The 10,996-nt window shown below is 36.6% G+C and overlaps 1 protein-coding gene across 2 annotated transcripts in view; it reads right to left on the bottom strand.

The window, feature by feature from the left end:
• Nucleotides 1-246: 246 nt before the first annotated feature.
• Nucleotides 247-10,996, bottom strand: part of XRCC4 (X-ray repair cross complementing 4) — a 269,968-nt gene continuing 259,218 nt past the window's right edge. For both annotated transcript variants that reach the window (XM_054488108.2, XM_054488105.2), the window contains exon 8: nucleotides 247-872. In XM_054488108.2, coding sequence (XP_054344083.1) covers nucleotides 761-872 — 112 coding nt within the window. In that variant the 3' untranslated portion in view covers nucleotides 247-760. The remainder of the gene's footprint in view (nucleotides 873-10,996) is intronic.

Genomic DNA, 10,996 nt, shown 5'->3' with positions numbered 1-10,996 from the left:
GAAACAGTGACTACAAAGATAATAGTGCCAGATGTTACTGGAGATAAATAGCTATGACAAGGTCCTTGTCTTCAAGAAGGGCCCCTGTATGTGTAAGATAAATCTTTTATCAATAATCCCTGAAAAATATGCTTTTCTTTTGCCACACAAGGGGTTACATTTACATTAATAAGCAGTTTCTAAAAACCTGTTACTTACTATAATAAAAGTTAACCTAAGTAACACATTTTATTAAGAACACAAAACTTTCAATGTATCAAGAATTTTATTATCAGATTTTCACAATGTTTATGTACCAACGAAAATTATATTTTATACATCACACAAATTAAAATGTTCAAACATCAATGTTCAGAATATGTTTGAATACGTCTATTCAAAAAAAGCTGAAGACATTTTAAAATGATGTTTTCTTTGTCCTGTTTTCAAAATCTTCCCAGACAGGATGTTAGACAGCTATCACATATAGTATGTGTGAATGAATAAGATAAATGTGTCCTTTGCAACAAAAAGTCTGAAATTTTATGTAATTATAGGCATGCTGAATGAATAGTTCAGAATAATGAGCCAGTGTCATCATCAAATCGTATCTTCGTATACATGTGTAATCCATTTTGCACAATGGTTTCAATTCAGTGTGTATGTAATTAAATTGTAAGATACAGTAATAGCGGCTGCTGCCTTGAAATTCTGTTTTTTCATTTTAAAGAAATGAATAGAAAACATAGTCTAGTGAACATTAAAGTATTTTTTGAGACTGTTAAATCTCATCAAAGAGGTCTTCTGGGCTGCTGTTTCTCAGAGTTTCTAAAGACATGTTTTCAGCTGAGATGTGCTCCTTTTTCGACGTCTCAGGTAGTGAAGAATCAGGCCTAGAGTTGAAAAGAAAATCAAAATAGTTTTATTTTTAAAAACTTCTGTTATAGAGTAAAAGAAAATGAAGAGACATATAAGTGAAATGACAGTTAAATCCTGTTTCAAAATTGGTTTAGAGATTTATTTCTCTATGCTGTTAACTATAAGGCAAGAGATGAAGAGACTAATTTCTCTAACTGCTTTAGAATTAATCTGTCTCTATTCTGACCTAAGAAAAATTCAAGAATCTATAATAATACCCATAATCAAGGTCAAGAAATAAAATATTCTATCCTCTGTGCTATAATCACTTTTATGCCAGGATATAGAAGGTTTTTCAAGTTACTCCTTTAATGATTTCATCACAATTTACATTTTACTCTGGCTTTCTTAAATTCTACTGATTAACATGAATTTTAATCTCTTAGCAGCAAAAAGTTTTGGTCACATGAATTACCTTTAGTGGGTCTGATGATTATGTGTATATATGAAAAATAATGATTTTTCACATTTATAGCAGTTGCTGATGAAATGTTGGTCCATAATCATTTATTGAATCTGCATATCTTCATTTAGTAAACTAAATTTTATTCAGGTTCAGTATTGTAGTCACTACTTCAATGGACTGACTGCTATATTTATGTAGATATTTTCTTTGAATCCTAAGATAACAGGCTGACTGCCATGATCACTATTAATTGGTCTTAGGAAGACTGTGCCGGAGAATAACAGAGCTCAATCAGAAGTAAAGCTTTGGAGTGTGTGTTAATATCCTTGCAGAAACCTTGTCAGTGGTTCTCTATGGAACCTTAATAAAGTATGCTTAATATTATCAATTAGAGGTGGCTTCTGGGGCAATTATGATTAGGTTGAGCTAACCCAGTAATACTTGGTAATACCCCTCTATTTCCAAGTTCGAAGGCCGGGGTGGAGTCACAGCACCTTGGTATAGCTGAGAAAGCATGGGACCTGAAGTCAGGAAACACAAGTTTGAACACAGGTCTATTTCATATTAGCTATGTAACTTTAGGCAAGTCATTTAAACTAAGTGGGCTTCTATTTTCTCCACTGTAAAACTGAGATATTAGTATTTGTCTAGAGGTGGTCTAAAGATGAAATGAGTTGATGTAAATGAAAATGCTTGTAAATTCCCATGAAGTATTTGGAAAGTATTATTATTACCTGCTAATACTGCATAAACTACGTAAGAGTTTCTGTTAACAGCAGAGAAGAATAGCCAATGAAAACCCCCAAATATCAAGTGTGTTTAGGTGATGAGTATTTTTAAAAGCCTGCACCCTTACCTAATTGCACAGATTATTAGAAATGAGTTCTCCTTGGCATCTTGATTAGAGACAATTAACTACAGTTGGCTGCCACTAGACCTGGGACATGTTCTGTCTTATTCTGAGCAAGCCAATTTCAGACAATATTATCATTACAGGAGTGCCAAGGTGCTAGGCATTAATACATTCAAGATGACAAGTACTACCCTCTGGGATTTGTGATGTTAAAATTAACAGTAAATACAGGCATAATTATTGTAACATGTAATTAAATATCTAAAAATACATTCCAAAGGAGGAGAAAATGATACAGTATGGGATAAAAGTATAATTATTTTTTATATATATATATTTTCATTGCCAACTCAAAACACATTAAACATTTTTCTCTGGCCAAAATGTCTTAGAGTTGCTTGTACTCCTCCTAGACAAAAGAGATAACTGAACTATCTCAATTAAAAGTAAGAAATGGAAAAACAAGCAAGGTGAATACAATAAATGGTGCATGGAAAACTGGCTAGCCATTTGCAGAAGATTGAAACTGTGCCCCTATGTATTAGTCCATTCTTGTATTGCTATAAAGAACTACCTGAGACTGGGTAATTTATAAAGAAAAGAGGTTTAGTTGGCTCACAGTTCCACAGACTGTACAGGAAACATGGCTGAGAAGCCTCATGGTAGAAGGTGAAAGGGAAGCAGGCCTGTCTCACATGGCCGGAGAAGGAGGAAGCGGGGGGTAAGATGCCACACATTTTTAAACAACCAGATCTCATGAGAACTCACTCACTATCATGAGAATGGCAAGGGGGAAATCTGTCTCCAGGATCCAATAACCTCCCACCAGGCCCCTTCTTCAAGATTGAGGATTACAATTAGACATGAGATTTGGGTGGGGACACCAATCCAAACCATATCGCCCTACCTTTCAACATATACAAACATTAACTCAAGATGGCTTAAAAATTTAAATGTAAGATTTCAAACTATAAAAAACTTGGAAGAAAACCTAGGAAATATCCTTCTCAACATTGTCCTTGGCAAAGAATTTTTGGCTGAGACCCCAAAAGCAACTGCAACAAAAACAAAAATTGAAGAAAAAAAACAAAAAAAACAAAAATTGACAAGAGGGACCTAATTAAACTGAAGAGTTTCTACACAGCAAAAGAAACTATCAACAAAGTAAAGAGTCAGCTTATAGAATAGGAGAAAATATTCTCAAAATATGCATCTGTCAAAAGTCTAATATCCAGAATCTATATGAAACTTAAATCAACAAGCAAAAAGCAAATCACCCCATTAATAAATGGGCAAAGGACATGAACAGACACTTCTCAAGAGAAGACACACAAGCAACCAACAAACATATGAAAAAAAATGCTATACATCACTAGTCATCAGAGAAATGCAAATTAAAACCACAATGAGATACCATCTAACACCACTCAGAATGCCTGTTATTAAAAAGTCGAATAATAATATATGCTGGAGAGGCTGCAGAGAAAAGGGGACACTTATACATTGTTGGTGGGAATGTAAATGACTTCAGCCACAGTGGAAAGTAGTTTGGAGATTTGTCAAAGAACTTAAAATATAACTACCATCCAATCCAGCAATCCCGTTACTGGGCATATACCTCCCAAAAAACCCAAAGTGTTCTACCAAAAAGACACATGCACTGGCATGTTCATTGCAGCACTATTCACAACAGCAAAGACATGGAATCAACCTAGGTGGCCATAATTGGTGGACTGGGTAAAGAAAATATAGTACATATACATTATGGAATACTACACAGCCACCAAAAAGAATGAAATAATGTCCTTTGCAGCAACATGGATGCAGCTGGAGGCCATAATCCAGAGCAAATTAATGCAGGAACAGAAAACCAAATACCTGTGTTCTCACTTATAAGTGAGAGCTAAACATTTGGGTATACATGGACATAAAGATGGAAACAATAGACATTGGGGATTACTACATGAGGAAGGGAAGAAGGAGTCATGGGTTGAAAAACTACCTACTGGGTACTATGCTCAATACCTGGGTGACGAGATCCCTATCCTAAACCTCAGCATCATGAAGTACACCCCTGTAACAAACCTGCACATGTACCCCCTGTATCTAAAATAAAAGCTGAAATCATATTTAAAAAGTCAGACATGGAAAGATCTCTGTAGTTGTGTCTATTGTTTAGATACTGTGACCCAGAACACAGAGATCTATCAATTTTGTTTTAAAAAAATCAGCATATGACCAAAGGACCACTCTGAAGTGACCAGACTGAAGGATAAATAGATTCCTGGTGCTCCACTTACAATTTACATTTCCTTCTGAGGTCATGAGGGGCTTAAGAAATAGATTTTGACTCCTGTTCATAGTGCCTAGTCATAACAGGTACCCAGTAAAAGTTGTCCTGAATGGAGATCATTGAGCTTTTATATCCATGGCAAGTCAATAGAGTAAATTTAGAACTCTCTCCACAACTCTTAAAAAAGTTTTATTATTTTTACAGGTAATAAATGTTTATTGTTAGACTTTTTGTAAATTCTGAAAAGCATAAAAAAGAACACAAAAATGTTGATATGGTTTGGCTCTGTGTCCCCACCTGAATCTCTTTTTGAACTATAATCCTCAATGTTGGAGGAGGGGCCTGTTGGGAGGTGACTGGATCATGGGGGTGGATTTCTCTCTTGCTATTCTTGTGATAGTATGTGTGTAACCAGAGAAGTGGGGCATTGCTATAAAGGTATCTGAAAATATAGAGGCAACTTCGGAACTGGGTAATAAGCAGAGGTTGGAACAATTTGGAGGGGTCAGAAGAAGACAGGAAGATGAGGGAAAGTTTGGAACTTCCTAGAGACTTGTTAAATTGTTGTGACCAAAATGCTGATGGTGATATGGACAATAAAGTCCAGGCTGAGGTGGTCTCAGATGGAGATAAGGAAGTTATTGGGAACTGGAGTAGAGGTCACTCTTGCTATGCTTTAGCAGAGATTGGTGGCATTGTTGCCCTGCTCTCTAGGGATGTGCTGTACTTTGAACTTGATAGAGATGATTTAGGGTATCTGGTGGAAGAAATTTCTAAGCAGCAAAGCATTCAAGGTGTGGCCTGGCTGCTTCTAAAAGCCTACTCTCATCTGCATGAACAAAGAAATGACCTGAAATTGGAACTTATATTTAAAAGGAAAGCAGAACATAAAAGTTTGAAAATTTTGCAGCCTAGCCATACGGTAGAAAAGAAAAACCCATTTTCTGGGGAGGAATTCAAGGCTGCAGAAATTTGCACAAGTAAACAGGAGCCAAATGTTAATAACCAAGAAAGTGCCTCCAAGGCATTTCTGAGATCTTCATGGCAGCCCCTCCCATCACAGGCCAGGAGGCGTAGGAGGGTAGAATGGTTTTGTGGGCCAGCCCAAGGGCCCTGCTACTCTGTGCAGTCTTGGGACATGGCACCCTGCATTGTGGCTGCTCCCGCTCCAGCTGTGGCTAAAAGGGGCCAACATGCAGCTTGGGCCGTTGATTGCTTCAGAGGGTGCAAGCCTTAAGCCTTGGTGTCTTCCACGTGGTGTTAAGCCTGCAGATGTGCAGAGTGCCAGAGCTGAGGCTTGAGAACCTCCACCTAGGTTTCAGCGGATGTATGGAAATGTATGGAAATGCACGGATGTCCAGGCAGAAGTCTGCTGCAGGGGTAGAGTCCTCATGGAGAACCTCTACTAGGGCAGTGTGGATGGAAAGAAAATGTGTGGTTGGAGTCCTCAAAGGGACACTTCCTAATGGAACTGTGCGAAGACAGCCACCATCCTCCAGACCACAGAATGGCAGATCCATCATCAGCTTGTGCCATGCATCTGGAAAAGCGGCAGACACTCAACACCAGCCTATGAAAACAGCCATGGGGGCTGTACCCTGGAGAGCCACAGGGGCAGAGTTTCCCAAGGACTTGGGAGTGTACCCCTTGCATCACTGTGCCCTGGATGTGAGACATGGAGTCAAAGGAGATTATCCGGGAGCTTTTAGATTTAATGACTGCCATGCTGGTTTTTGGACTTGCATGGGGCCTGTAGCTCCTTTGTTTTGGCCAATTTCTCCCACTTAGAATACGAGAACTTACCCAATGCTTGTACCCCCATTGTATCTTGGAAGAAACTAGCTTGGTTTTGATTTTATAGGCTCGTAGGTCGAAGAGACTTGCCTTGTCTCACATGACACCTTGGACTTGAACTTTTGAGTTAACACTGGAATGAGTTAAGATTTTAGGGGACTGTTGGCAAGGCATGATCATGTTTTGAAATGTGAGAAGGGGATGTGGGAGGGGCCAGGGATGGCATGATATGGTTTGGCTTTGTGTCTGCACCTAAACCTCATGTTGAAGTGTAATCCCCAATGTTGGAGGAGTGGCTTGGTGGGAAGCGACTGGATCATGGGGGCAGACATCCCCCTTGCTGTTCTCGTGAGTGTGCGAGTTCTCATGAGATCTCCTTGTTTAAAAGTGTGTAGCACTTCCCCTTTTGCTCTCTCTCTCCTGCCAGTCACGTGAAGATGCGTCTGCTTCCCTTTTGCCTTCCACCATGATTGTAAGTTTCCTGAGGCCTCTCCAGCAGCATAAGCCTGTACAGCCTACAGAACTGTGAGCCAATTAAACCTCTTTTCTTTATAAATTACCCAGTCTCAGACATGTCTTTATAGCAGTGTGAGAAAAGACGAATACAAATGTCTACTATCCTATTTTGCATTACTTGTATATTCACAGCCTTTTTTTTTTACAAAAATGTGATCATTCTACACATTTATAGTTTTGCAGCTTGATATTTTTAATCTATAATATATTAGAGATGTATTTTCATGCTGAAAAATTTAGATCTACATTCATCATTGATTTTAATTTTGATGTACTATTAGTTCACTGATAGAGGTTTGGGTTGGTTCAATTTTTAAATGCCCTTATAAACTAGACAACAATTAGTATCCTTATACATATATCTTAGCGTATTTTTATTTTTTCATGAACATGCTTTTTCCAAGAAATCATGCTTAGAGGTATAATTTGAAGTAAACAACTCAGAGGACCTGTATCTAAAGTTTTAATAGAAAGTGAGAGGAACAAATAATTAGAAACTTGGGTGTTCCTAATGAAATTATAGCCATTAGTTATGGCTCTGTTTAAATTCTAAACCTTCCACAAGGACTTGCTTTTTTTTCATATTCCTATTTCATTTCATATTCATAATTTTTATTTCCTCTGGTCATTTACAGTACCTAATATCTGTATCTTATATTTCAATATATAGTTCTGTTTATTTAATCAATACTGTACTTGTTGATTATACACTATGAACAGCTCACTGTGTTAGGAAAATAGAACAAATATAAGTGTTACTCCTGCTCTCAGAAAGCTTTCAGTTAAATATTTACTTTACCTAATGTTTTCAAATGTGTCTTTTTATCTTAAAAATATTATAAATAGCTTGAAGGTAACAACTAAATGACATAATTTGTTCACAAAGAGTGACTTATCCCTTTAGGCATCTCTATAAATATTATATCAATATTTAACATTCAGGTATATGTTCGGATAGTTTTCTGTGGGCAACGTGGTTCAATAGGGGATATTCTCAATCTAGATATTTTGAATCTCAATAGGAATTTTGGTCACTGCTGGACCTCAGTTTCTTCATTTGTGGAAGGTTGAGGTTATTATAAATGATCTTAGAGCTCTTCCACTTCCTGAATCTGAATTTGTTATGTTTGAATAGTTCAGCATAGACTACTTTGCAAAATACAGGCTCTCAAGAAATATTTGTGGAATAAATGATTAATGTGAATTAAAGAGGAAAGATTAATGACAGAATAAGAAACTCAAGTTACAGTCTAAAGCCTAAGTCTTTTTTCAAATAAAGAGAATATAATGAAACTTCTCCAGATGATACTCTTACTAAAACGTGGTGTATATTCTCAATAATATAGTTGCAGAGATTCCTATGTTCTATTAGTTTAATTTCATACTGTGTTAAAACACACACACAGACACACATACACAAACTACAACTTGAATAAAAATTGCACTACATCATCTAATTAACTATAAACACTATAGATCAAAAGCTAGATTTATTAAAAAAGTCTAATCCAGGGTAAGTTTCTCTAAAAATGTTAGAATAAATGATTGACTTCTCTTTTAACTTTATAGGAGTTAAATTAATAACATCCTTAAAATAATATTTATCTCATTTTGTAAAGACATTTTCTCAGCCAAATTTAAAATGGTATCACTATGGCCGGAATAGCAATCCCTTCCTATTCAAACGAGAAGCACTAGTACTGTTTAGAGTGACTTATGTTTTATAACATATTCTGAGAGTAATATTTCTGAAATACATCCAGGTGTCAACCTGAGCAAACAGAGATCTGGGAAAATGAATAGTGACTGATGGCGCCATAACACTTGAAGAATCATGCTTGTTTGACTTTTGACAAAAACAATGATTTTAAATTTAAAAACTCAATTGTTATTTTAAATAACTAATTTTTTGAGGCCTAACTATATCTCTACCTATACAACACACATACAATTCAATTTTTGTGTGTGTCAGAAGTCAAACAAGCATGATTCCAGGTGAATTAAACACTTAAGTGAGAAAGGCAAAACTTTAAAGCTTTTAGAAAATAAAGTGGAATGTCTTTATTACCTTGAAATAAGAAAGTTTGTTCAAGGCAGAAATTGAAAACCATTAAGATAAAGATTGATACACTGAACTGCATTTGAAGTAAGTACTTCTGTTTATCAACAGATACCTTGAAGAGAATGAAATGACAAGTCACAAACTGTGAGGAGATACTGCAACATATGCTAGTAACAAAGAATATCCAAAGAACTCCTATTAACAATATTTTAAAAACCAAAACATATGCCAAAGACTATAGGAACTTCCAAAAAGGGGGAACAATGGAGGTAAATAAGCATATGATGATAAGCTCAACTTCATTAGTGACCAAGGAAATGCAAATTAAAGCCAGTGTGAAATATTTTACACCAGATTAGCAAAAATTAGAATGTACAATAATATCAAAGATTTTGGAGGATGTGGAATAACTAGATAAATTCTTGCTGGTAGGAGTGCAAATGTTTGAAACCATTTTATAAAACAATTTGGAAATAACTGTCAAGGTATATGAAGGTATATGTACCTATAACCTAGGAATTCCACTCATAGGTACACTCCCTTGAGAAACATTTGCATATGTGTATCAGGAGATAGGTACACAATCATAGATGCATTGTTTACAACAGTGAAAAGCAAGAACTACCCAAAAGCTCCCCACAGGAAAACAGGAGAATTAATTATTAAATGTTCATATAATGGACTAGATTATACAGTTATACACATACATGAATCTTAAGCATAATGTTGAGCAAAAGAGCAAGGCTTATACTTGTATCCTAACACTTTGGGAGGCTAAGGCGGGAGGATCGTTTGAGGCTAGTAGTATGAGAAGTATGAGACCATACTACTGGGCAAGACAGTGCGACTCTGTCTCTACAAAAAAAAAAAAAAGTGAAAAATAAATTAGCTGGGTGTGGTGATACACATCTGTAGTGCTAGCTACTCAAGAGGCTGAAGCAGGAGGATCCCTTGAGCCTAGGAGTTTGAGGATGCAGTGAACTATGATCATACCATTGCACTCTAGCCTGGGTGACAAAGTGAGACCCCATCACTTAAAAAAAATACACACATTTAAATAAATGATTATATTTATTTAAATTTCAAAACCATGCAAAACTATGCAATATTACTCTTTGAACAAGAGTGTGTGTGTGTGTGTGTGTGTGTGTGATTTGTGTCAGCGTATCTGTGTATGTACATACATAATACTTTTGGATCTGATCTGCTATTTCATAAGAGAATGGTTCTGGATCTTATTATTTCTCTTCTATGACAATATTCTCAGAATTCTAGATTTTGTAGCTTTGGCTATTGTGAAGATGGTGACATGGAAGAGGAGAAGGTTTAGTATTAGGCATAAAGACTTCAGTTTCAGACATAACGGGTGAGTCTGAGTGCCTGAAGGATATCCAAATGTAGATATATGTTGAGTAGGTTAACAAATACAGAGGTATAGAAGTCAGGAGAGATGTTTGGACTAGATGCACCAAGACAGCAGTCATTGCTATAAGGCAACTGGGTGAGTTGAAATGATCACCCAGAGAAGAGACCATCAGAGAGAAAAGGTTTAGTAAGAAATAGTGGAGAATATTAAAATTGTAGGGACAGACAGCTAGAGAAAGAAATGAGTCAAAAAAGGAACGACTCTAAAAATGAGTAAAACCAGGGAGGAGTGTTGTACAGAAGCCAAGGGCCAAGTTTACTTTGTGTGCCCACAGCTTGTGCTGTTTCCACTTGCCACCCAAACACTGGCTCTCTATATAACTCTGACTGACAAACCTGTAAATATACTTTAGGCTAATGAGTCTCACCCACTATAAATTATCTGGAGTTGAGAAGAATAGGCTGGAAGAATACTGCTATGTTCATGATTTATTACAGACAAGAAGAACAGGCAATGTTTTCTTTTGGGGAGAATGAAGTCTCAAATTCTTGGACTGCAGCACTCACAGCAAAAATCCAGCAAATGGTCAATTCCTGCCTATCCACCATGGCAGGGCATTCTGAGGCAGCTGTTTTACTCATGTTAAAATAACAAAAGTATATACATCTTTGTTTTATCACAGACTTCCCTGGCATCCATCCTCCTCATCACCAATGAGGACTAGGGTAAAGCTCAGATATGGGGTGAGGGATGAAGATGAGGGGTAAGGTAAGGGCACTGTATAAATTGAGAATCCATCCTAAGCACTG

The sequence above is a fragment of the Pongo pygmaeus genome, chromosome 4, assembly GCF_028885625.2.
Source record: "Pongo pygmaeus isolate AG05252 chromosome 4, NHGRI_mPonPyg2-v2.0_pri, whole genome shotgun sequence".
Taxonomy (NCBI): Eukaryota; Metazoa; Chordata; class Mammalia; order Primates; family Hominidae; genus Pongo; species Pongo pygmaeus.
Note: the sequence above shows the minus strand (reverse complement) of the source record. Positions and strands in the feature narration are given on the sequence as shown.